Source organism: Lissotriton vulgaris, chromosome 8 (genome assembly GCF_964263255.1).
Source record: "Lissotriton vulgaris chromosome 8, aLisVul1.2, whole genome shotgun sequence".
Lineage (NCBI taxonomy): Eukaryota > Metazoa > Chordata > Amphibia > Caudata > Salamandridae > Lissotriton > Lissotriton vulgaris.
Window position 1 is genome coordinate 1,141,879,752 of NC_141696.1, and position 27,482 is coordinate 1,141,907,233.

The 27,482-nt window shown below is 46.6% G+C and overlaps 1 protein-coding gene across 3 annotated transcripts in view; it reads right to left on the reverse strand.

Moving 5' to 3' along the window:
• Window positions 1-27,482, reverse strand: part of LRCH1 (leucine rich repeats and calponin homology domain containing 1) — a 798,407-nt gene that overhangs the window by 443,123 nt on the left and 327,802 nt on the right. For all 3 annotated transcript variants that reach the window (XM_086934995.1, XM_086934996.1, XM_086934994.1), the window contains exon 2: window positions 4,710-4,854. In XM_086934995.1, coding sequence (XP_086791121.1) covers window positions 4,710-4,854 — 145 coding nt within the window. The remainder of the gene's footprint in view (window positions 1-4,709; window positions 4,855-27,482) is intronic.

Genomic DNA, 27,482 nt, shown 5'->3' on the forward strand with positions numbered 1-27,482 from the left:
GTGCGCAGCCTAGGGCCGGGGGCCACCAGGAGTCGTCCCAGGCACATGGTGCTGATCCAAGGATGAGGACTTCCGTCTTGTCTGAGTTCAGTTTTAGGCGGCTGTTCTTCATCCACTCGACAAATCACCATCCATATGCATTCAGGACATAGAGTGGAACTGGGTCACTGAAAAAATAGTTTGAGCACTGGGAAATGAGATAGGGAGGTGATGGAAACAGTTAAGTTACTTGGAAGAGCCAATTCAAGGAAACTGTACTTTGAAGAGAATTAGGAACAAGAAAAAAGGGTGAGAGAGTCAACAGTAGGAATGGCCGATGGAAGGAAGCAATAAAAGCCACATTTTTTATGAGCACCAAGAAAACACCATTCCATGGTTTTGTATAAAGTAAAGAAAAGAGTAAACACCGATAACTGCTGATTTTAAATCTTTTAAAAATGTGAAAAACACTGAAAAAGCCTCACCAGAATTCACAACAAATAGAAACAGAAAACAGGAAAGCCAAGGAATGAGTTTATCTTTTGGAAAAATATTACAATGGGTACTTTATCGCTGCAAGATTCTGCAAAGGGAACTATTATCTACTGCAAGTGACTGCTTAGGGATATTATAGTGTTATTCAGATAGAGCTAGGGGAACATTTGCTTACTATTTGTTGCCAAACAGAGACTATATTAGGCAAATACAACACTAGATGGCCATAAAGAAAGGTATAGGTTGTCCAGACTCTTGTGAAACAGTATTGTGGTTCCATTCTTAAACCAGGCCTTGCTAGTTTTTTCCACAAAGAAACAAAAGTTGAAAACTGGTATTGTTTAGGCTATGTTCATAACTGGTGCCACGTTGATTACTGAAGAGGAGTGGCTGAGAAACAGCACAAATGAGCAAAAGCCAATCAAAGGTGTCCAAAGTCATGAGGGATTGTAGAGTAACACACTATGCGTAGGTTTTTGCAATGAGCTGTACATTAAGCTACAATGTTTATATCCTGTAAACAAACCGGTTATTTAATTTCAGCGAGTGATGCTCTGCTGGGAATAGAAAAGCATCAGGAGAATATTATTGTATGCTTTTTAATGCTTTCACGAAGTTGAACACTCGCTACATTTCTGTTTTCTATTCTGGGGTCATTGATGTGTTTACCTTCAGTACATCACTTAATCTCCTTGCTCTTCCCTGGATTACTTTTTCCAGTTGCTTTATCTGGGACTTGTGTCAAAACATTACGGAATATGGACATGTGTTCACCCAATGAAAGCCGCAGACTATAACCTGAGAGTTTGCATGCATCTTACCACATGAGAGACATGGATCTAAACTCCAACTTGCTAACAGGCAATTCCATGGCACTATAAATAGCTCACTTTGCAACTGGATTCAAGCAAGCCGGGCTGAAGACGGCTTAAATGCCAGAAACCGGTCCTCGGACACTTGTTTCCGGTCCAGGGAAGGCATGGCTTGGCAAATACAATAAAATGTCGTCCGTGTAGACAGATATCAGGTGTTGCGTCCCCGTCTATAGGGATGCCCTTGCAGTCCGCTGTGCTCCGGTGGGCCAGGGCCAGGGGTTCAAGAGCCAGCATGAACAAGAGAGGGGACAAGGGGCAACCTCTGTGCACTGTGTAACCTTCTGAGATATGCCGGTCAGTGCGAGCCCAAGCTGTGGGATAAGTATATAGTAAGCAAACCCACTTCAGAAAGTTATCCGGGAAGCCAAATCGCTTCAGGAACTCAAACATAAATACTCAGGATAAGGAATCAAATGCCTGTTTAAGGTCGAGTGCTATACACCCCGCTCAAGGAAACTCGCGTGGAATTGCTGTCATTATAGAGTGCAATCTACGAGTATTCAGCGACGTGCTGCGACCAGGGAGGAACTCCACATTGGTCCTGGTGTATGAGTGCGGGAAGGTGGGATTGTATACGATTGGCCAGAGCTTTACTAAGCATCTTATATTCGGATGAGAGCAAGGAGAGAGGCTTATAGTTGGCCATGTCTAGCATGTCACGGCCAGGCTTAGGTATAGCTGTAACCAGCGCCTGCATGGTGGATTCCGGCAGGTGGCCTGCTTCGAATGCCACTCTGTAGAACGTCTCCAGTACTGGTACTAGGATTTCCGAGTAGGTTAGGTAAAACTCCACAGGAAGTCCGTCCATGCCAGGTGTTTTGTTACGGTTTAGGCTTTTGATCGCTGCTCGTATCTCATGCTGAGTAATGGGGGCGTCAATGTCCTTCTTTGTATCGTCCGTCAGCACCAGGAAGGGGAGTCCCTGTAAGAACTCTTCCATCCGTACATTGTCTTCTGGCACGGAGGGTAAATAGAGAGCCTGAAGGTGATCATGGAACGCCACGTTTATTTCCGCTTGTGTGTGGACCAAGGAGCCTGTCAGGTTACGAATCTGAGTTATGTTCGGTGGGTCCGGTTGATCTCTCACTAGTCAAGCAAGTAGTGTGCCAGATTTATCAGCTTCAGTGTGTTGTCGGCATAGGTATTCCCCATAATCTATCGTCCGTAGTGTTTCTAACCTTTCAGCATGGTCTATATGAGCAGTTTGTAGCTCTCCACTCATCCCAGGGTAAAGGGCGGCCTCCCTTTCCAGTACTTTCAGTCGGTTCTCTACATTGCAAGGTTTCCGATGCACCTCTTGTCTGTCCCCCACTAATTGTCCTATAGTCGCCCCTCTGACCACTACCTTCAGGCCGTCCCATTCAATCAGGTTCAAGGAGGCAGAGTTCCAATTTTCCCTTAGTCAGTGATAGTATTGTCGTGTTTATATCTAGGACCCTAATTCTATATTCCCGATTTATGCCTGTGTGAGGTTATAATCAATAATATCCTGATAAAGGCATAAGAATCAGATCCATATTCAGTAATAGCCCATGCAATCCAAAGCACAGCACGGCTACTCCCATCGACTCCTAGAAAGCACAACGCGTTCTTTAAACAAACCAAGCCCCCAGCAGCCCGGGAAAACCCCCCTTCTTTTGTTTTGATTTGAACAAGAACTCCTGAAGTCCAGAAAGAACTGTTAGTGACGTCTTATGTCCAACCTTACGTCAAACCCGGCACCTTCCAGGTATAAAATACCAACAGTTGCCTAAGGCAAACACACGGTGGTTTGGAGCAGAGAGGCCATCTACTTGCCCGAGAGCCCAGCTGATGCGAGTGCCCACGGAAGCCGCCCCTCCTGTTTGACGCACAGAGAGACACTGTCTTTTTCTCCAGCCGAGAAAATCCAGCTCCGGTGTTTCCAACCTACCCTTGCGGGTTGCTGGAATATCGAGTCCTGAGGAAAGAGATACCAGACCTCCCACATTCTATTTCCAAGGTACGGAGCTGACTAAACCCTTAAGAGAATTCTTGATGCAGATTCTTTGCAAAATAATCTTAACCAACTTAACTTAAACTGCTACTTACTCATCCCTTCCAATGTATTAGGCTTAGGTCAGGTACACCGGGGTAGGCTTAGTTAGAAGCACCAGTTGAGTACGTGAGTCAATGTATTTATGTATGTATATATTTTATCCATTTTAAAGTATCATATGGCTAAGAAACCATATCAATTCTTTTACAGTATTATTTCATGATACTACTTTTACTGTACGCACTTTACTTTAAGTATTGCAATTGTGGCAATTCATTTCTCTTGCATGAGAAAGAAGACTGCTCAACAATTAGTACCTTTTTATTGAAAACGCCCGTCTCTCTATTTCTCTACATTCTGGTGAAACTAAGTATGCACTGCTGACTGAGTGAAATAGCTGTCTATTGTTTTCACACAACTCTAGAGATATACTCTTATTCTGAGGGAGCAAAGTTGTCATGTTTATGCGGTTGTCGGAAACTGAATCTCTTCTTGTCTGAGCCAGGGGAGCTTGTCCCTCCCTATTCCTTCAAGAAAGTTTCCAGTGACCTTCCTTTCCTAAAAACAATAGAGCTGACGTTGTTCCTTGTTACAAGTAAGCTTCAAGTGAATGTACAGCAAATGCTACCTCAGAAACCCATGCTTTAAAGTGGCTGAATGCTAAAATACTGAAGACATACTGTCAAGGCGATTAAACTCTGGAAATATAACACCACTTCCAGATACCATGACGATATGTTGGTAGTAGACATTGTGGAGTCGATTTGAGTGAAGTGCTGGCCGACTAAAAAAAAAAAAAACTTACAACTCTTTAAAATGAGTGCCTAAGCAGTCAGTGCTTTTGAGTGAAGCTGATCTCACCATCTCAATGAGGTGGTTGGACTTCCACATGCAGATCTAAGCTGCACTCCTATCAGTTTACCACAGCTGAATAGTCTAAAAGCCATGGACTTGTATTTCAGGAACTGATTAACCCCATTCCATTCATTTGTGAAACATACAACACAGAAATGTTTCTTTAGAACATAAAAGAAGCCCCATTATTACCCAATGACTGCTCCGTGCTGTGACTGTACCGATAAGTATGTGTTCAAGTGGCATGGATTTTCAAGGTACATGCTGTGGAAGGGAGCCCGCAATAGTTATATTGATTCAGAGGAGTGAAACAAATCTGTTTTAAAATGGTGAAGTCATTAAAAAATGAAGCAACCTCATGTGACCAGAAGAAACCACAGTTGCACCATTATGTGCAAATATCTTGGCAGTACACTTGTAGATCTGAACAGACAAGGAATTATATTCGGGTTCTTTACTGGCATAATAAAAAGGAATTGCTTGCTTACCCCACATTCAAGTAAGTCAGCATCTGTAAATGTCCTATGGCATCAGGAATGCATTTGATGCAGTTGTGATATAGGTTCAGTGCTTCTAGCGACACAAAATGGCACACTTCCATTGGCACTTCAGTAAGCCTGTTTTTGGAAAGATCTGGGAAAAGAAGAAAGAAGATAAAGATATTAAACTAAATAATATTGTTTCTAGTGTTGGAATAAATTATTATTTTTAAGATACATCATATAAGACAATCAAACATCGGTAAACAATGTAACATATTCCACCACTCTTCTTTCGCTGGAATCTCCTTAACTTTTTTTAAAAAGTCACTTGACCTTGCAAAACCTACTGAGTTGTGAAGACCAGTACTTTCCCAGGTCATTTACAGTAAGGAGGGTGACACCTATCTTTCAAAAAATGGAATGTGCAGAATCCAGGAGGTTCTGCTCCTCCTGATGCCCAATGACATGTGCTGCATCCAGACTCCTGGATTCTGCCTCTTCCCCACCTAATGAGGGTTTGTCTCACACATTGTCATCTAACCAGCTTGGCCCACATGACATATATTCTGGTTAACCAAAGCACCACAGCTTTCAATACAGGGTGTTTTGGTGGTTGGGGCATGGAGATTATAATGTCAGGGCTGATCATGATCAACTTCCTTCACAAGCAGAGGACTCTGTTTCAGTGCTATGCTCACAGGGAGAGATGTGTTCAGATTCACCTATCGCTTAATTAGATTAACAAGCGATCGGTTACCACAAACAACCTCCTAGTGGAACCAATATTAGACCATGATATCACTGAGGCTTAGCGTCTGTTGAAAGAGACTGGACTAAAATAGGTGTGTTGAGGGCAGAGTTTTTATGCACAAGAAGTTCAGACTGAGTCAACCCACAGTGGCTTAAATGGAAAGCCTCATCTGCATAACCATGGCAGAGCTGAGCATGGATTTAGATTTGAGTGACATTTACACTGACTTATCGAATAGAACTCTACATTGACCATGTTTAGCCACACCCTTCTTCTGAAGCTTCTGCTACCAACACGGTTGGGGAATTATCCAGGCCTATGGTATTGCCTTCTAGGGAAACAAATTGCCAATTCCTGATGATAACAATAGTCAAAGCTTAATCTGGGTGGAAAGTTATAAAACTAATGCTTGCCCATTTCCAGAGGCCTTGGATTACCACCAGTCGTGGTTCAAATGTCAGTCGAATTTAACGCAAGGGTACATTGTTCCTCAAGACGTGGCTTTGAAACAGTGGTATAAAGAAACTTCAAGGGGGCCCCCCTGCAAAGAATATGGAGGGGCTCCTCCTCAGGACTCGGTCAAGACCTCTCAGGCCAGGGTACTGTGCAGAGGGGGACCCTGGAGCTCGGGCACTGCAGGGGCCTATGTTACGCCACTGCTTTGGAACTGAAACACAGCGGGAGCGACTAGGTTAGAATACCAATCCAAGTAAACTACGCCTTCAATGCACATCACTCTTTTTCTATCACTAAAGTGGTAAAGTTACTACTCACTTCCAGCACTGGATGAATGCTGGTCACTTTAATGGCTCTCTTATGATCAGACTAGGAGTGTGTGTGCGGTTGTATCTTTGTGTGCATGCAACCTGTCAATTCTTATGAAAATTGACTCAAATAATTCCTGGTACATCAAAATGTTTCTGCAGGTTACCTCTTCCTTCGGACACCAATATGGCTTCGCATTAGGAAGCAGGTCTTGTGTGGCTGATAGCCATCCAAGTGTGTATGATCTAAGTGGAGCCTCAAGTGTGTCTGTGTTTTGACAGTACATGTTCATGTTGCTTATGCCACAGTCTTTCCTGGCATGAGTGCGTTTGTTAGAAAAAATAACCGCAGCCTTATGTACGAATCTGAAAGAGATAGCCTGCGCTCACAACATATACGGGTATTAAAAAACAAATAATGTTCAATATATTATAGAGTGTTCGACGCAATCATAAAACAAACAGAGGTTTTGTTTTCTGTAGTAGTATTGCATTTCTTAAAGGTCGTTTTATAAAATAGGTATCCTTCTAAATGGGTTTTCTGTTATGCTGGTCCTGGTAAAGAAACGAGAAGTGAGAGGCCTATTACATTTGGGAAGATTGATTTACTATTCGTCTGGTTCCTTCATAGAGTGACTGTACAAAATACCAACAAAAGCAACTGGTAAAAGAATCTTCTCATCCAGGGATCTTGTAAACAGTAACAGATATGCAGACTTGGATTCCCGAACAAGCATTTGCAAAGTCAACAGGTCTGGCATTCACTGCTAGTCTTTTGTCTCGTCAATGTCTACTGTGTTTTTTTCAGAGTTTGTGCAAATCGTTATTGCGTAGAAAGATGCCCAAGTCAATCTAGAAAAAAAAAACGGTGACCAAAACAAAAAGATATTTTATTGGTCTCAAAAAGCATACATTGGCATAGTAGTCCCTGGCACCTAGGGGAACTAATTCGTGTGTGCATGTGCTCACGGTGAAGTTTGCAATTGGTTGAAGTGGATTGGCCCACTGCTTAATGATGGATGCTTTACTGGGCAGAGGAAAAATGTGAATCACACAGTGATAAATTCATGGATGAAGAGGGCTGGCTGAAAGCCTCTAAGTAAGAATATTATCCCAATTTTTGGGGGAAAATAGAAAGTTCTTGATTAACTCCAGACATAAAAGAAATAGCTATGATGAAAGCTAAATCAGACATAGTGACCATTTAAAGAAAAGTACAAATCCGAGAGAAGGAGTTTGAAGGCCAAACAAGAAGCATTAGGCAAGTAGAACTACTCCAATCAGGACACGTAGGGCCAGGTTGGCCGTAGCGAGCATCGGGCATTTTCCCGGTGGGCCGGAAGGGTGGGGGCCAGTTTTTGACCCATGGGGGGGTGCTTTTGTTACCGGGCTTCGCTTTTGCAGCAGCGATGCAATATCGTCCCCCTGTATAAAATGCGGCAGAAGTGCTTGACACTACCATCATAGCCTCTCTCCCACCCCCTGGGGCCGGAGCTCCTCGGTAGCATCAAAATCCAGTGGGCATATCTTAAAGGCTTGTCCTATAGATTTATACCATAAAGGGATATGGCAAAAACATTTCAGCTTATGTAAAAGTGACAGAAATTATTTCTAGAGAGCAGTTCTCATGGTTTTTTATGTGTTTATTACGTTTTAGCAACCGTTTTAAACATCTCAAAACATTGGATGCCAGCTCAAATAGATGTGTTGTGCCTTATACATCATGTGCAGTATCATGGGTTTGACACATAGCAACCAAGACACCCACGAAGGACACTCACACTTCCCTTTCTCATTTTACATGCAGTTGTTCATAGCATCTGTACTAAACATCTACAGGTGTTCACTCAATACACACACCAGCTTCCTTTTCATGTGCATTTTATATACTAGACCGTATGGGCTCCACCCTACATGCCAACTAACAAAATAACTTCACCAGGGCACAAGTCCTAAAAAAAGAAGGGGGGTGGGGGGCGCTGACGTCACAACAGGAAGTGAAGTCACGAAAGGAAGCCAAAGACTGAATGTGTGGCTCCATTTGCTCCAGTTATCGAGTTCCCTGTAAAATATGTGGGGGAACGCCGTCCACCCGTGTGGTACCCCGACTCGAGTCCTGAACTTCACTGTGTGAAGAGGGTGCAGTGGCGGAGGTAGACCTTTTGCCGCCCGGGGCGATCCTCGAGTGTGCCGCTCGGTGCAGGTAAGAGCGGAGCAGGGATGACTTTCGCCCCCGCTGCCCTGATAAAGAGTGCCGCCCAGAGAGGACAGCCCCCCTAGCTATACCACTGGGAGGGGGCGCGCCTGGCGCAGAGAGCTATCAAGAGGCACTCTGCCCCTCACCAAGCTCCCCCACCCCCTCCCAAATAACCCGAAACAAAACAGTGTCATCCAGGATGTCGCCTTTTAATGGATATCACTGCTTACAGCCTCTGAAAAAAGAGCTGGAAGTCTGATGTTGACAGTGGTTTTCAGCTCGTTTTCCCTGCCACGGTGCGATTACGGCTCTTCACCAGGTGCCCGTATGAAGGGAGCTGAAATCATGTGGCACACAGTGGCACTGTGCGAGTTGGCAGGCATGAATGTCACCACCTTAAATGGCTATGCACTGCCTTGCCCTCCTCCCTTATTCATGGTGGCCCAACGTAAAGAGGAGGCACCAGCCACTTTAACATTTCTACCCATTTCTTCAGATCCCTGGCCACCCGCTCATCTCTCATGCAGAGGCTGCTCCCGTAGGGGGCTCGAGAGCCGGCGCCATAACCAGCGCTGCGCCCCTGGACACAAACAAGCTGGTGGGGGGCCGCCTTTTGGCGCGCAAAGCGACAAGGAATAAGGAAACGCCCGGCCCCTTCCCCCGCGGCGGCCGCCGAAGAGGCACCGGCACCCCCGGCCAATGGAGGCCAAGGCAGGCTTCGAACTCTCCAATGGGCATGGGGGCTTACATGGCCTGGAAGGCAAATGGGGGAGGCATATAAGCGCTGCTCCCCCATGCAAGCTCCTATCTTATCGGAGCGGGGGAGCAGCACCGGCAGCGAAGCGCAAATTCTTGTTGAGGGTTCCATTTATATCCGAGGGTTCCATGTGATGAAGGCGAAGCCCCACTACGACGGAGGAACCGGCCGCTGCTGCCCGAAGAGGAACAGGGGGTGTTCCACCCGTTCCATTTGCGAGACCGTGAAAGACGGCCTGGAGCTCCCCGCCCAGCCTCACCAGCGGGAGCGAGGAGCAGGACGACTCCGAGGTCAAACTTGGTTTTCCCAGCTCTAAAATAGATAGCTCTGGTCGTACAGATCGTCATTGTAGAACACACCCAAGAACAAGAAGATAGCTGCGAGGGGAGCCTCCTCTGAAGCACCATGCACCCGGGAGTGGGTTCAGCCAGGTACGACGACCAAGCAGGAGGCGGAAGACCCCCGTACCCCCCCCCCTCCCCCGCCGCTTCATGCGGCACAACAGGGATGGGGGGGACTGGGGCCGACGGATTTCGAGTCCCCCACGGCCCAACAGCATCGAAGTACACCACCTCGCCAGGCAGCCTCAAAAGGGGAAAGGACTCGCAGGAACCGACTGAGCAAAAGCCAGAAGCGAAGGTACCCCTCCGACTTGCAGGACAGAGCAAGCAGCAGGACGACATCAGAGCTAGGCGGCACCTCGCGGAAACAGGGATCCAGAAGTTCGTGATCAACCACCAGCTGTTGGAAGGCGACCGAGGCGGAGCAGGGTGCCAGAACGGCGACCCGAATGCATCCTAGGCCAGAACGGCAGTGCACACAAAGAAGCGATCCAGGGCAGCTGTACGGCATGCCTCAGAGGGGGAACGAAGGCAGGGCAACTGCAGTGAGGATTGCCCACTGCCACTGGGAGAAGCAGGACGTCTTGGGCAGGCGCTAAGAAACGCTCAGAAATTCACAACTTCCAGCACCGGCAGCATGAAGGGCAGTGTGCAGAAAATGATGCAGGTCGGTGCGGGCGGCGGTGCCCCCGAAGCAGTGTAACTGAGGTAAGCTCAGCAGACGGGGGGCAGCATAGCTTAAAACGGCCATTACATACAGTATTTCGTGCGGGTCAAAAGCGAGGGGCTAGCTCTATTGATTGTGCAGGAAAGGGGTACCGTAGAAAGGAAACTTGCAGTAGATAAGTAGAACATTAGTGTAGTCACTTGCTTGCCGGGGGGAGCCGCGGGGAGACGGAAGCCTCCCAGACGGCGTGGCGAAGAACTACGCTGATATCGGTTGGTACGGAGGCACACCGGAGGGCGGTGTGCCAGAATAGGTCCACTCACCTTCAGATACCTCACGGCTGGGTGAGTTGGCCTAAGGACAGGGGTGTAGGACCACTCACTCTGGGATGCCTCACGGCTGGGAAGGAAATTGGCCTACCAATGATGGGGGGGGTAGCAAACGGAGACGGCGCTCGCAGCCCAGACCCCGCCTGAAGGCAGGGCACAACAAGAGTCAGACAAGGTAGCGAGGGGGCCTAACTCCGGGACAGAAGCTACCCCCTCCCCGCGCAAAGTGAGCGCAAAAACCAACCTACCAAAGAGAACGACCCAGAAGGGCCAAGAGACAATAACAAGGAAGTTTTGTCAGGACATGACATGCAAAATATGCAAAGTATATACCTGTTTATTTGTATTCCTAATAAACTGCGGCCAACAAATGACCACTATGTGACGAATGTGTACGTTGGCTTTTTTCTTGTCCGGATAAGGAATACAGTATGGGCAAAGGTGGTATACATGTGGGAATGGGGCAGAGTGCGGGGGTTAATGCAGAGGCTGCTCCCGTAGGGGGCTCGAGAGCCGGCGCCATAACCAGCGCTGCGCCCCTGGACACAAACAAGCTGGTGGGGGGCCGCCTTTTGGCGCGCAAAGCGACAAGGAATAAGGAAACGCCCGGCCCCTTCCCCCGCGGCGGCCGCCGAAGAGGCACCGGCACCCCCGGCCAATGGAGGCCAAGGCAGGCTTCGAACTCTCCAATGGGCATGGGGGCTTACATGGCCTGGAAGGCAAATGGGGGAGGCATATAAGCGCTGCTCCCCCATGCAAGCTCCTATCTTATCGGAGCGGGGGAGCAGCACCGGCAGCGAAGCGCAAATTCTTGTCCCACCCACCCACACCTAAGGAACAGCTATGTCGCAGGGCTGAGGAACAGGCAACGCAGGGCGAAGAACTACGCTGATATCGGTTGGTACGGAGGCACACCGGAGGGCGGTGTGCCAGAATAGGTCCACTCACCTTCAGATACCTCACGGCTGGGTGAGTTGGCCTAAGGACAGGGGTGTAGGACCACTCACTCTGGGATGCCTCACGGCTGGGAAGGAAATTGGCCTACCAATGATGGGGGGGGTAGCAAACGGAGACGGCGCTCGCAGCCCAGACCCCGCCTGAAGGCAGGGCACAACAAGAGTCAGACAAGGTAGCGAGGGGGCCTAACTCCGGGACAGAAGCTACCCCCTCCCCGCGCAAAGTGAGCGCAAAAACCAACCTACCAAAGAGAACGACCCAGAAGGGCCAAGAGACAATAACAAGGAAGTTTTGTCAGGACATGACATGCAAAATATGCAAAGTATATACCTGTTTATTTGTATTCCTAATAAACTGCGGCCAACAAATGACCACTATGTGACGAATGTGTACGTTGGCTTTTTTCTTGTCCGGATAAGGAATACAGTATGGGCAAAGGTGGTATACATGTGGGAATGGGGCAGAGTGCGGGGGTTATGCGTAAGTCTGATGTGCTCTTCTTGCACTCTAAAAAGTCTTTTCTCCATAAATCATGTCTCAGCCCAATGGATCGTCGTTTGTTACTTAGCTAAAATACTACTTCTTATTGGTCTTTTTTAGCCTGGCGCAGACTCATCACTAAGGTATCTCAGAATTCTTCAACATCAGGTTTCTCCATACCAAACAGAGGAAGTCAATTAATCTTCCCCCACAACACACACCTATTACACGCCAGTGGTGTACCTGGGCATATTCAGGAGAATTTATGCGGTGTGAGGTAGGATCTATAGAGATAATGGAACAGGATCAGATTAAACCTGTGATTAATAGACACCTATTGCACCTATGCATGTGCCTTTTTCCATTCCCAATCTCACAGTGGGTCAATGCAGTCTGTAACCGCATTGTTCTGCCCCCTGAGGCCTCTCTTGCCCGTCTTACCTTAATGCTGACTTACCTTAATGAAGGCTGTATATTTCCAACCAATATCAGTGCTTAATTTATAAATATGTAAGAGCCAGGACCCTTCTCGCAAGGCTACTGCAGCCTGCACCATACATTGCCCCTGCCTGCCCTGCCAATGACAGTACCAACATAAAACGTAATCATCGCACTCCTACAAGTGAGACAATTGAGACAATATTCCAGGCCACACAAAGCTACAGTAATGGCAAGAGAGGCTTGTATTATTAATTTTCAATGCAATGTAACTCAAAATTAAACAGACAGCGCCACCATGTGGTGGACTGTCACTAGAGTCTGTGCTGACAATTAAGGGCTGGTGCCAAGCACTGGAAACCACCAGTTCAAATTAAGTACCAGCAACCATCCTCCCCTACCAGGTTTAACCTCATTGCCATTGTGTTAGTCATGGGAGGGGAATATAGAAATGTCTAAATATCCCTTGCTATGTTCTTAAAAGGGATGAATAGCCAGTAGCAGCTTTAGGCACAAGATGTGGGTTCCTCAATACTGTTTTAAACACTTTCTTTCACACACTCTGAGCCTGCCTGATCTTAAAAGGCTGGTCCCCTGGGACACCACTCTATCATTAGGGCCTCTTGCAACATACCCTATTGGTAAAGTTCCCCTTCAATAAGTCGGTTTCTCAATTAGGCACATCTACGAACAAGCTAACTGCATGTCATAGCTATGACGCCACATAGTATAGGATGAGATCCAAAAGTGCCAGTCCCTCGTGTTCCCAGAGCAACTTTGGCAGGTCCAATTTCATCCAGCTTCACTTGCCAGCCCACACCAGCAAGTCAATGAGTGAGCCTAACTCCCTTAACAAGTTCAGTGTCATGGGGCACATGGAATTCTACAGCATATTGTAAAAATATCATTTTGGCAAGCTAAATTCTGTCCATTCCTGACAACGGAGGGTGTTCCAGAACCCCACTGAATGCTGTGATCCCATTACTATTCTACCCATGTCAAGGGCCTGATTTACAGTTTGGCCGATCGAGGTTACCCTGTCAGGTGGTGGAGGACAGTACCATCGCTATCCAAAAGGAACTCTGCCTGCCATATTTAGAGCTGTCCACTGACCCTGCAGACAACTTCTACATTCACAGGAACCACAGTCACTGCAATTCCTCTCAATTTTAGAAAAAGTGTCACAGATATTAAACTTTACAAAAGATTTTTGTTTTTCATAAACAATCTCTCAAAGTGGTAGTTTACTTCTGTAAAACAAAAAAAATGTGTTTTTTCCCAGGATGTGGGAGTCATTATTGTGTTATATTGTGTCCGTTACCACCATGTTTTTCCTGGTGAGGTTGAACCATTAAAAAATACTTTTTACCGTCTAATCTAGATAGATCAGTTGGTGTAGAGTCTTTCCTCCAATGGCCCCTACTCCATTGAGCCATCAAAGGAAGCATTACATGATGGAGCCAAAAGGGGCTCTGTCAAAAGAACACTTGCAGTTGGCCGGACTCTAAATGCGGCAAGTGGACCGAGGGTTTGGCAGACAGGATTCTAGTCGGCCAAACTTTAAAGCAGGCCCAGGTTGTATTGCACTTCCTAGTCATGGGAAACATGGACGCAAATATCACTAGATCTTCGGTTCCAATTATATACCCAGAGATGGGCAGGGGGAATGTGTCTCCCCCCATGAGTGCCCCAATGGAAATACATTTGACTTGCCCCAAGTTAGTATACAGGCCTGATGCATCTCCAAAGTTGTCAAGTTCCTGTAATAGTACAGGACCAATTACCCTATGTACCTCAAGTGCACCAGGATATAATCTGCTTACTTGGGCATAATAGAGTCATATCTCCCACTACTATGCCCAATGATCATTATAGCACACAGCCAACACACCATTGCCAAAGGGAACAGCATTGGTAACAAAGGGCATCCCTGTCAGGTACTTCTCTCCAACCTTCTACCCTCTGATATTAACCTGACAGTCCACACACTATCTGTCAGCTTAGCGTACAATAAATTAATCTAGGTCAGGAAGATAGGTCCAAAACCTGTTTGCTTCAACACCATCCACATGTAATCCAAGCCTACTTTATCAAACGTGAGTTCGATGTCCAAGTCCATTAGAGCACAGGCAACATCAGAAAAGGACAAGCAGTGGAGTATATGTGTCAAGTCCGTTATATTCTGCATTGTGCTTCCACCCAGGATAGACCTACATTGGTCTTCATAGATTACATTACCTATGACCCTCAAGGCCCATTAGACTTGCTAAAAATGGTAATCTACAACAAGAGGGGACATCCTATTTTTCCTGTTCCTTTAGCCCATTTTTGCAGGTTCTTTTCTTCCATGCTTTCTCTCTTTTTGTCTCTACACCATTGTTTTCCTACCTTTCTCTTTCTACCGCTTCTGCCTTACCCTCTTGGATTGGGTCACCAAACTCAACACACCAGAGATTAAGATCTGGCAATCGCATACCTCCAAGGAGGGCCCACAACGCCTACCACATGTTCATGTGACAAACATTCTACCAGACATTTTTCCATGCGTGGCCTTTAAATTGGAAAGAAGACGACAAAAACACAGTTGCAAAAACAAGCTGTGACCAAATCTAATGGGTCTCGTCTACACAAAAGCTACTGGCTTCATCAGTGTTTTGTTTAACCTGATGTGCAGCATGGGTGAAAGAAAATAACAAGCATTTACAATGCAATGGTTTCGCCTTTGGAAAAGTTAGAGTTATTGGCATTGCTCATGACATTTCTTTTTTTTTTACTTATAAATAAATGGCATTGTTATTTATATTGCCAACAGCTCTCACAGCCCACACAGCTCTCTCAGCCCACACAGCCCACACAGCTCTCAGCCGACACAGCCCACACAGCTCTCAGCCCAACACAGCCCACACAGCTCTCAGCCCAACACAGCTCTCTCAGCCCACACAGCTCTCAGCCCTCACAGCTCTCACAGATCTCACAGCCCACACAGCCCACACAGCCCTCACAGCCCACACAGCCCTCAGCCCAACACAGCTCTCAGCTCTCTCAGCCCACACAGCTCTCAGCTCTCACAGCCCTCACAGCCCTCACAGCCCTCACAGCTCTCACAGCCCTCACAGCTCTCACAGCCCTCACAGCCCGCACAGCCCTCACAGCCCTCACAGCCCACACAGCTCTCACAGCCCACACAGCTCTCACAGCCCACACAGCCCACACAGCTCTCACAGCCCACACAGCTCTCACAGCTCTCACAGCCCACACAGCTCTCACAGCCCACACAGCTCTCACAGCCCTCACAGCTCTCACAGCCCTCACAGCTCTCACAGCCCACACAGCTGCCACAGCACAGCAGTTGCTCTCAGTGCAAGTGTGCACTGAAGCAGGTACTGTAGTAGAATTGGCCTATACCATGTACTGCACTGTGACATTTACACAGCACTTCATCCCCGGGCTGTGGAGCGCTCTGGTTTGCACGGAGATCCTAGGTGCAAAGGTTTAAGATGGCGTGGGTTCGAGCGTGACCAGTGCCTGTGATGCTGGGTGACGCGTGTGAGGTCTGGAGATGGGGACTCTGCGCAAGCGCAGATCGGCCCTCTTACGTGGCTGGTTATAATATACTACTTTGCACAAGCGCAGACATGCCCTGCCTCTTACATGGCTGCGCAGCCAAGTTTTAATGTGCTCCATTTTTTTTTGCTGTTTGCAAAGTCCTCTTATTCCTGCTGGCACGGAGTGGTGCATCTTCGGCGTTTCACCATGTGCGAGATTTGTTGAAGGAAGGAACAGATAGGAGAGGGGCTGCTCCATGACACTGTGGTTTCCTTGACAGTGGTTGCTCACTTTTTTTTGCTGGGGGAACGAACAGACAGGCTGACATTGCAGCACGCACACAGAAAGACGGACCTTAGACACTGCAGGCACACAGACAGACAGAGACTGCAGGCACACAGATAGACGGACACTGGAGGCACACAGACAGACAGACGGACCTCGGACACTGCAGACACACAGACAGGCTGACATTGCACGCACACAGACAGACGGACACTGCAGGCACACACACAGACAGACGGACCACGGACACTGCAGGCAAGCAGACAGCCGATCACCGCAGGCACACAGATAGACGGACATTGCAATCAGACAGATGGACACTGCAGGCGCACAGACAGCGGGACACTACAGGCACACAGACAGACGGACACTACAGGCACACAGACAGACGGACACTACAGGCACACAGACAGACGGACACTACAGGCACACAGACAGACGGACACTACAGGCACACAGACAGACGGACACTACAGGCACACAGACAGACGGACACTACAGGCACACAGACAGACGGACACTACAGGCACACAGACAGACGGACACTACAGGCACACAGACAGACGGACACTACAGGCACACAGACAGACGGACACTACAGGCACACAGACAGGCACCGTATCCTGGCCGGTTGACATTGTAAACCTAGACACAAGGGTTGTTTCTTATTCCTGCTGGCACGGAGTGGCGCATCTTCGGCGTTTCACCCGGTGCGAGATTTGTGGAAGGAAGGAACAGATAGGAGAGGGGCTGCTCCATGACACTGTGGTTGCCTTGACAGTAGGTGCTCACTTTTTTTTGCTGGGGGAACGAACAGACAGGCTGACATTGCAGCACACACACAGAAAGACGGACGTTAGACACTGCAGGCACACAGACAGACAGAGACTGCAGGCACACAGACAGACGGACCTCGGACACTGCACGCACACAGACAGACGGACACTGCAGGCACACACACAGACAGACAGACGGACCACGGACACTGCAGGCAGGCAGACAGCCGATCACCGCAGGCACACAGACAGACGGACATTGCAATCTCACGATATGATTTGCATTGAATGCCCTTAGAAATCCAAGTTACTCTATACTGCTAATGCGCACCTGCAAAGCATTTCTATTCCAAATGACAAGGCTGCCAAAAATAGTAGATATAAAAAAAGCTAACTAAGAGTTTGCGCCCAATATTGCATAAAAAGGCAAGGCTAATCTACTTTAACCTGACATAATCGACGTGATGATGACTTTTACCAGTAATACTGAAGTAACACTCAATGAAATGAATGAAGTTACAACAACTCACTATGGAAATAGGCGAGTTTAAAAAAAAAAAAAAAAAAGTAGATGCATGCCTCATGAGGTGCACTCGTCGACGAAAAAAATTGTTAAAGTGGAGGCAGGCAGAGCACCGTCTTTGTCACAATTTCCCTTATGGCATGATTCGAAGCTAAGCAGGCCACACCCTCACCAGGGGACCTGCCTGTGGAGCTGGAGGTATGTCTTTGACAAGAGACATTAAGTCGATGGAAGGAGGGGTTGCGACGATCTACATGACCAGGATTTTAAGTGTACATCACTTCTGTAAAGTAGTTGTATACATGGGACCGGATAGCATTGGCTACTGTGATGCAAATTCCTCGTGCTTACAGGTGCAAACAGAGGACGACAATACCGTTTTTGTGATGATTTAGGGTACAAAGTGGTTATGGGCGGAGGGGTCAGGGATGGACAGATAAGCGGGGTATTTTTGCAAGTCATATAAGCTGCCTTATAGAAGGGGGAGAAGAGCGCCGGCTAAGTGGGGTTGAACCATCCCATGATATATCAACCCCAACAGGAGGTGGGGCGGGGTTCTGGTTTAGGAGATAAAAGGAAAGTTCAATGCCCGAATGTGGCAGGTTTCAGGAACTATGTTTCTAGTGGGATCTGCCATAGTATGGGATAGACACGATGCGGTGTGCTTCGGAGTACGCGACTTGAAAATAGGGAGACTGGGTCATTGACCAAGGTACTAATTATCTCTTGACGTCTCATAACACGGCGCAATGTAGTGAGATGGAGTGAGGCCCGGGCAACGGATTTGTAGGGCTACAATAATAGGGAGTACTCTATGGCACTTGTAGATACGAAGAGGTAGATTTAATCAGGAGTGCCAGCCCTTGAGTTTGAGAAGCTGGCGGGTAGTGTGAGGGAGCTTCTCGTCATAGTGTTTTACAGCCCATACAAGTGACAAGTAAACAAAAGAGGCGCAACACTCACCTGAAGTCCTTGTCGCTGGATGTCATTTTCTCCAGCAGGTTGGAGATATGGTAAGAGGCGCTCGCCATGTTCCTACGGAGTGGTGGAAACAGACAGGTAACTGGTTGGAAACGCTGACACCGGTGGCTTGTGCTACTCCTTTTGCCGGGACCCTCTACGCGGTCAGATCCCAAGATCTATTCTATTTCTTGCCCAAGGCCCCGTTGTAGGGGGGCGCGGCCCTCTTTTGGAGACTGTACCCTGGGGGTTCCGGGCAGATGAGCCCGCCCGGCCTCCCCGTGGTGTCCGGATATCAACCCTGCTTTTACGTCCGGGGAGGGAGGGTAGGGGGCTCGCGGGCTGGGTGACAAACAGGTCTCCCCCCCTCAGCGGCTTCGGTTGGTTCCCGGATGCTTCAAACAGTTCAGACAAGAAACAAGCACCTACGAGGACAGGGGGGGGGGCGGGAGAGGACACGGACGGGGGGGCGGGAGAAGAGGAGAGTCAAAACAAGCACCTACGAGGACAGGGGGGGGGTGGGGCGGAAGAGGACACGGACGGCGGGAGGGGGCGGGAGAGGACACGAACGGGGGCGGAAGAAGACACGGACGGCGGGAGGGGGCGGGAGAGGACACGGACGGGGGGCGGGAGAAGAGGAGAGTCAAAACAAGCACCTACGAGGACAGGGGGGGGCGGAAGAGGACACGAACGGCGGGAGAGGGGGCGGGAGAGGACACGGACGGCGGGGCCCATTTACATCACCAGACCGTAGGACTGCCCACGCTGCAAGGGTGTCATTGGTGCACGGACTGCGGGGCCATTCATGCCTAAATAAACAAGCACCTACGAGGACAGGGGGAGGGGGCTAAGGACATACGTGAGCTGAGTAAGACGTGCGCTGATAGGTTAGCTAAATAAACAAGCACCTACGAGGACAGGGGGAGGGGGCTAAGGACATACGTGAGCTGAGTAAGACGTGCGCTGATAGGTTAGCTAAATAAACAAGCACCTACGAGGACAGGGGGGGGGGCTAAGGACATAGGTGAGCTGAGTAAGACGTGCGCTGATAGGTTAGTGCTATTGTCAATGGTAAACAAACACGGAATGTTGGAGTCCGCCGCGTCGTGAAGTCAACAACATAGAAATGAACCAGTGACGGTGCCGAAGAACGTGAGCTTAGTAAGACATGCGCTGATAGTGTAGCGCTATTGCCAATGGTAAACAAACACGGAACGTTGGAGTCCGCCGCGCAGTGAAGTAATGAAGCCATTGTGCAATAGAGTTAGTGATGCGCACGCGTGCGCGAAAAAGTGCGGCTCACATGTTTTTCTTATCCGATGGGTGCAGTGCGGCTTCTTTAAGACAAGCACCTACGAGGACAGGGGGGGGGGGGTGGGAGAGGACACGGACGGCGGGAGGGGGCGGGAGAGGACACAGGGGGCGTGAGGGAGGAGGGGGGCGGGAGAGAACACGAACGGCGGGAGGGAGGCGGGAAACGTGCCGGGGAAAAACACTCACGATGCCCAGGACAGCAGCAAGCACGGCCCGGCCGGACCAGATTCGGGGGCGTTCCCGGCTTTTGGCTGACGTATCATGACGTAGCCAAAAGCCAAAGATTCTCGGGAACGCCCCCGAATCTGGTCCAGCCATGACGGACGCCTCTCTGTTCCAATGGCTAGCCTCCATTTATGGAGCTAGCCAATGGGACAGGGGGGCGTATTCCAGAGTCACTACTGCAATGAAGAGATTTCTCTGGAGGCGGAGCTTATAGCTCCGTCCCCCAGCGAAACCTAAAAATAAAGCTCTAAGAGCCATAGGGGGCAGGCCGCTTTGGGGTTTGTGACCACAATTTGGCTTTTTAACTTTGATGTTCAGTTTAAACGTTACTCTTTCTGCTAGGATATAAGCTTGAAAGCCAGGAGTTGCATCTGGCTGACAGAAGAAGCCAGATAATACCTGTATTGCTGCTACTGGTGGGCCCCGACTGCACGCTTCACCTGCTCTCTCGTGATGGTCTCCGCCTGTGTGTTTCATACACAGGCATTTAGCTCTACAGGCTGACTGCATGATATTCTTGTTTTTTTAAAGGACTCTGAGATTCAGCATTAAGTCCATGTAAGAAACCTCAGCACAGGAATTCAAAAGAGCATTTTGACAGATTGCCTCGGCTCAGATCTGTAGAGAGTTGTCACAGGGCTCTAGGAGTCATTTAAAAAAAACTAGAGCCTACCGTCCTATAATTCAGAGGTCCCCTCGCCCACTTTATTGCCATGTCCCACACTCCTGCTGTCCCAAGTGACAGAGATCCTCCTAACCAACTGTACAGAGAGCCCGTGACACATACACAGCACAGAGAAGGCACACAGACCTTTAAAGAAAATGGAAAGGCTCTGGCACCTGTTTTTGTTCAGGAATAAATACCATGGAGTATGCAAACAACTGGATATTAGAGGGGACTCATCCTTAAGAGATGCATAATATGGTGTCTAGTGACCTAGTTGAAAAATCGAAGTAATAAAGGATGTTGGACTACACATTTGGTATTTAGTTTGAATATCATATTCTTTATGAGTTTAAGAAGTTCAATAACCTAAATAGGCAAAATCTCACGTTTTAATAAGAACGTGATCTGCATCTTTCCATAGTGCTTAAACATAACTTTTCTATTTAGAGTGCTTAGAAGCGTCTAGGGTGCTTCACTCAGTAACTCAACGCAATCTTTTAGATCGCGGTACATCACAACGCAGGTTTTACAACGCAAGTCGTTACCACAACTTGCGCTGTAAGGTGCTGGACTTGGGAATAGTTAGATTTACTATTCCAACACCAGCCTACGTACAGTAGGGAAGGTGTTGGAATAGTAAATCTACTATTACTTAGTCTAGAGCGCCCTCCAACGCAAATCGTGGTAATGACTTGCGTTGTAAAAGACGCGTAGTAATGGCAGCGCTGTGTTTTGACCGCGTTGTCATGGATGTTTCCTGGAAATAAGTGAATTGCTATATGAATTGTTCAGTGTCATGGATGTGTGTCAGTACAACATGCTCAACTCTATCCGAACGCTGCATGAAGCACATAGCGGGTGCTTTTATACTACTCAATTGGATCAAGATTGCAATGTCTTGAGTGCTATTGCTAGATATAATTTTTTTACAGTTTTTTAAAGTGCAAACTTGGCCCAGGTGCATTAGAGCATTTTACTTTAGTACCAGATTGCATTACACAGAGTCAGGTTCGTTTTTTCTCCTTTTTTTTTAAATTACACAAGGGGATATTTGGGTCCAGGTGTACAAAAGCATGTTTTGTAGTCCCAAATAGCCTGATTAACATAATCAGCCCGTTTGGAATCACAAACATGCAAATTGCGATTTGATAACAAGTTGTCAAATCGCAATTTGTGTTTGCAATTCAGTACTTGGAAGGGGCGTGTTTAGGTCATACCTTACAAATACTGAATTATTATTGTATGTATTAATGTCTTGCAACTGAATTTTGATTGGAAAACAGTAATACTTTACCACTGGTTCAAAATTGGGTGAACCCCATTCACAAAAGGGAAGGGGTCACCATGTGACCACTTCACCTTTGAGAATGTTAAACAAAATATTTTTTAAGAGCAGCCATTGGCTCCACATACCACTGCCTACTCTTAAAAAAATGAAACTAAAACATTTAATTTTCTTTTTTTAAATGTATCCCATTTTTTTTATTTAAGGAAAACAATTGCTTTATTTAAAAGCAATCACAAACATGGTGGTCTGCTGACCGCAGCAGGCAACCATCCCTGTGATGGCTATCATTCCTAAGGGGTCTCAAATTGCAAACTACCTCCTCAATAATCTTGGGGTAGGTCGATTTGCAACCTACTAGGAATCGCCAATTGAAAAATAAAACTTTTATACATTTATAATTATGATTAGCAAATAATGAGTCGGAAAAACAATATGCTATTTGGAAATCGCTGTCCTAAAGGTACCCTAAATGATTTGCCTAGAATCGCACAGGATGTTGAGCTGACACCGGGACTCAAACCTGGTGAGCACGTGCACCCGGGCCCTTTTATTGACGGGCCCACGTCACTCGTGGCACCCGTGATGGATGGGTGTGGGGGTGCAGTGTGTCCAGCCCTCAAGGGATGGCTGGGGTTACAGCTTCCTGTGGAATACTAGAATGTGTCCCGCAGGACATTACACCCTCCTGCTCCGCTTCCCAAAAGAGTGAGTGACCATTTTTTTGTGCTGCTTGTGTTTTAATGCTAATGTACAAGAATGGTCTTTCCCTTTCATTATGCAGGTGTGAGCTAAACAGTGACCTGCACGCTAAGTATTAGCTTGCGAGCACAAGGTTTAAGTAGGATGCACGCACCCGACAGGGAACACTGCCCCAGACTGCGGAGTCGGAGTATATGCTGTGCGAGTGCATTTATCCAATATCATCCAAGTCTCCTCAAACTGTCTTTTAACCCCGGCCAATTTCTACATCTTGTTCGAGGCCAACACAATCTCTTTTACTAACTTCTAAAGCGTCATATCCCCCCCAAGCCCCCAGTGCACTCTCCACTACAACAAAGTTGGTAAGTCTCATGAATAGCAAAAGGACTACTGTGTGCAATGGGGAGCAGAGTACCGAGTATGAAAGGACCTTTGTGTGCCTTGTACAATCCACTGTGTCAGGCCCAACTTGACGCAGGTGACCACAAGCCAGTGACGGACAGCAACTTCCGCACTTTCCTCTGTGATTTATGGTTGGATTGCTACATGGATAGTTTAAACCTCTGCTCGTGCACTTGGTGTACACATGCCCCTTTTAAGAAATTGGTTTACACAAATTTTCCACTTTAAGTTAAGCCTCCAACAATTTAACACATTATATATATGTTGATACAGACTCATTTTTAGAATCTCCTGCAAATTAGTCCATTCCATCACCATATGTAATAATTCTATAATATCTCTCGCCTAGATTGGAGATATCCTTGATCACTTTTGATCTGTACACATTTTCGCTGCATTAGGAACATACCAAAATGACCTTGGAAGCTACATTTTATTTTAAACAGGACCTTGAGCAGAATAGCACGCTCACGACTGTCAGACGAACATTTGTGAATTAGGAAATGTAATCCTGACAAGACAAAGATTCTTTAATTTGGTCAGGATAATTTATTTTCTCCTCGGTTGAAGAGGCCCCGTCTCCTTCCTCTCCAGACACAGTGACTCGGAATCTCAGCATCAAATTCGATTGCTCACTTTCTTTTCACTCCCAAGTAGTGTCTGTTTCTGGTAATCGTTTTTCCCTGATTACAAGATTCTTTGAATACCTTCCTTGGACAGCGAGGAAAACTGTAATTCTAGCACATATCACCACAATTAGACTACTGAAATACTTATATCTTCGAATTACAAAACATCTATTTCATAAACTTCAAGTGGTTAAAAATGCTGCAGTCAGACTGGATCTGAAACTCACAAGCAAAAGTTCAATCTCACAGGGATTTAGAAACCGCATTGGCTGCCGGTCCATAAATAGATTATTTTTAAGACTCTGACTTTGGTCTTCAGAGACCTCCTCTGCTCAAGCCCTTTATATCTCTGTGACCATTTTAAACATTACAAGCCTGCAAGACCCTTGAGACCTTCCCATCTTAATTTGCTATCCATCTCTGTTTTCAGATGCATAACAAAGGGAGGTGAATCTCTCTCTCTAATGGGGTCCAAAATCCAGAATCATCTCCCTGTCCCACTCAGATTTACCAACAGTGAAACTGAATTCAGGAAACTTCTCAAAGCATGGCTTTTTTCTGTATCAGAGGATTTCTGTACTGGTTTGACCTACTGATTTCAAAGTTCCCCTTTCTCTCCTCGGTTCTCCAAACTTAAAGTCTTATGTGTTATGTGATGGTTTACTATGATTTTTACTGACTGAGCTAGTGCCAGGATGCTCAGTCATGAGTGACAGTGCACTTTACAAATGCCTCCTATAATACAGGATGCTCAGACATGAGTGACAGTGCACTTTACAAATGCCTCCTATAATACAACAATTAGAGGCATCCATCTTTTAAATTTGAAATGCTATAGATTTGAGAAAGAATTGGTCAATTTTAACCCCTTCACTGCGGCGGCTATTCCGCCGCAGTGCTAAGGGGGCGGGGGAGCCGCGCGGTGCACCCATGCTGGTGACGGAACAGCTCCGTCACCAGCCGCGATTGCGCTGTGCTCATGACGGAGCGGTTCCGTCACGGCCCCGCCTGCTCAAAGGAACGCTCAGCGCAGGCGCGGAATCTGCGCCGCGCAGGCGTGCCGAGCGGGCCGTGACGGAACCGCTCCGTCATCAGCACAGCGCGACCGCGGCTGATGACGGGGTGGTTCCGTCACCAGCAGGGGAGGGGTTAAAAGAAAATGCAATAAACAAACAGATAAACCAATATTGTCATAAGGAAGGAGCAAGATAAAGTAAAGTAGACTGTACTTTTGGAAAAAAAGATGTATCACAGTTAGCCACCCACCTTAAGCGGATGGAGGGACTCTAAAAAAAAAATGTTTTAATTAACACTTTCCTACAAGTGCTCACTACTAGAGCAAATTAGAGAGTCCTGTGTTTTTGTTAACATCATCTTACAAGTTATGGTCCCAGATCTCAGTTAAGGAAGAGACAACTTTATTGGAAAGCGGATAAACTAAGATTAAAAGTAAAAAATTAGATGCAGCAGTGGGGAGGCAAAAGGCAGAAAGCCAGGATTAGGTGCTATTAGCACAAAAGAATGAAAGCGACTACTATCAACATATACAACTGAACGGAAACCAATTTTATTTATCTCACAGTAAATATCCGATTTAGCACCCACGCTTCCAGACGTTGGCAAAGATCTACACCCTGGGAAAAAGTATAAATCACAACACGATCAGGACTGGAGAGAGATGTTGACTGACAACTGATGTGTATCCAAAATTGTAGAACGACTGTCAATTTCCCTGCATTTTCTCAATAAGATAGCATATACTTGTTTCTAGGACGTAATATGAGATGTAGAACTGGTCTTCTCCATCCACAGTAGTTTTATCGAAATAAGTAAGACACATTCAAGAGCACCAAAATCTACATCTAAGTTCACCGACATTTGCGCAGAATTAAATTAGGTTTATATGCAGGGCAGTTATGCGCATAACCATTACGAGCCTCCTCAAAGTCAGAACTTTCATCGTATTAACTAAAGGGTTCATGGTGTTTACTACCTTGTAACAACAGGGAAAATAACTGCAAAATAAATATCACCATATTTTATGCAAGTGCATGGGATGGACTACCTCCATGGGGAACAGCATCTTCCTTGTGCAAATGAAAGTGTTAATTAAGTGCAAAACACAATCATGCATTGATGTATTGTTTGCCTGCTGAAGCGTAAGGGGGAGGAGTTGTTTTTAGAAATGTTACATTTCAGAGCATAAAAAATAAAAAATATATAGAGAGCAATCATGGACCTAAGTCGACACAAACTTTTGTTAATATTTGAAATGCAGCTATATACGTACATTTTTATTTTCTCAATTTAGTTTTACATTTTTTAAAGTGCTGCTATCCAACCAAGCTTAGTAAAAATATCAGCTTTCTGTTTGCAATAAATTCCACAAAAGAGCTATTTATTCTTACATCATTTTTTGGAAATGTGATGCTGCAGCAGGTTAACACTTCTGGAGTGCGGTGAAATGCAGACCCTTCAAGAAACGAACATTGCTTTTGGAAACATGCGAAAAGGAAGTCTCGTCCCATGTACTAGAGCGATATTTCAACAAGAGCAACAGAAGTGAATTTCAGAGCTATGTGGGATCAATTCCCTTCTCTGCAGCATTTATAGGTTTATGTGCATCCAAATCCAATCTGAATTTGAAATACTTCTCCATCCAACTTATGCCTGGTCAGGACCACAAACATTAAGCAAAATATCTCAGGTAGGATAATTGAGTGCAGTAATCAGCAAAGTGGACTATGATCATAAGAAATACCATCAAGGGACCTCCTGAGCTGCTCAACACTGCAGCTCACTGAAAACCATGAACTCTGTGTGTCTCTCTCATCGCTTCATCCACCACACAGCTAAGTGCTGCAATCTTTAACACGATAACCGCACCTCAATGGTCCTCAGGAATGACAAACACTTTCCATATAGGATCAACAAATAAAAAAGCACACACCCTTCCACCCACACATCCTACATGGTATGTTATGCTGTCAATGTAGGAAAGCTACTCAGCAACTCAAACAGGGTTGGTAAGTGCTATAGAAATGCTGAAACACAATACAATATGAATTTCTGTTTCATCTGGTGGCTTAGGCTTGTTTCAGGTATACTCGCACCCAAAATCTAGAAAAGGTCTCCAAAAGTAATGGTGTAAATTTAGGCAAAGTGCTTCTCCGGGAGTCACTGCAAGGCCAGTCAACATTTGTTTACAGCTAAGAAACAAGTCTAAGTTTTACTGTATAAAGCGTTCAGACGTGGACGTTGGGCAGTGGTTGCTATCACTTATTCAACCATTGCACCCCTACTCCCTCAGACACTGCCTTTGCTAACCCTGGTTTCAGAAGTTACTAAGATGGTGACAAGAACAGAAATAAACAGGGCTCCAAGAACTCGCTTTAGTTTCGTCTCCTGGAGTGCATGCCCCTGTCCCCTCCTCTGTCCCACAGTAGCAAATAGGTTATAGATGGGGTCTTACAATGGAACTATAGGTCACCCCTGTAATCAGATGTCAAGAGCTCTTAGGGTACATGGTCTTTCTTCCGCTGCCCCCGACATCAGGAGTTATTATCACTCATGATTCCAGAATATAGAATGCATGTTTTTGGTCTGCAATGTCACTGTTTAGCAAAATACAAATCTTACAGCAGGCTTATTAGATATGTTGTGACCAGCTCTTTTCATTGATAATTTACCCATAATCTAAAAACAAAGCTCTCTCCCCTGGTTTCAAATTATCAAGAAGACAGTGTGGTTTGCAACACATTTTGAAGCACTATTTGTTAAACAT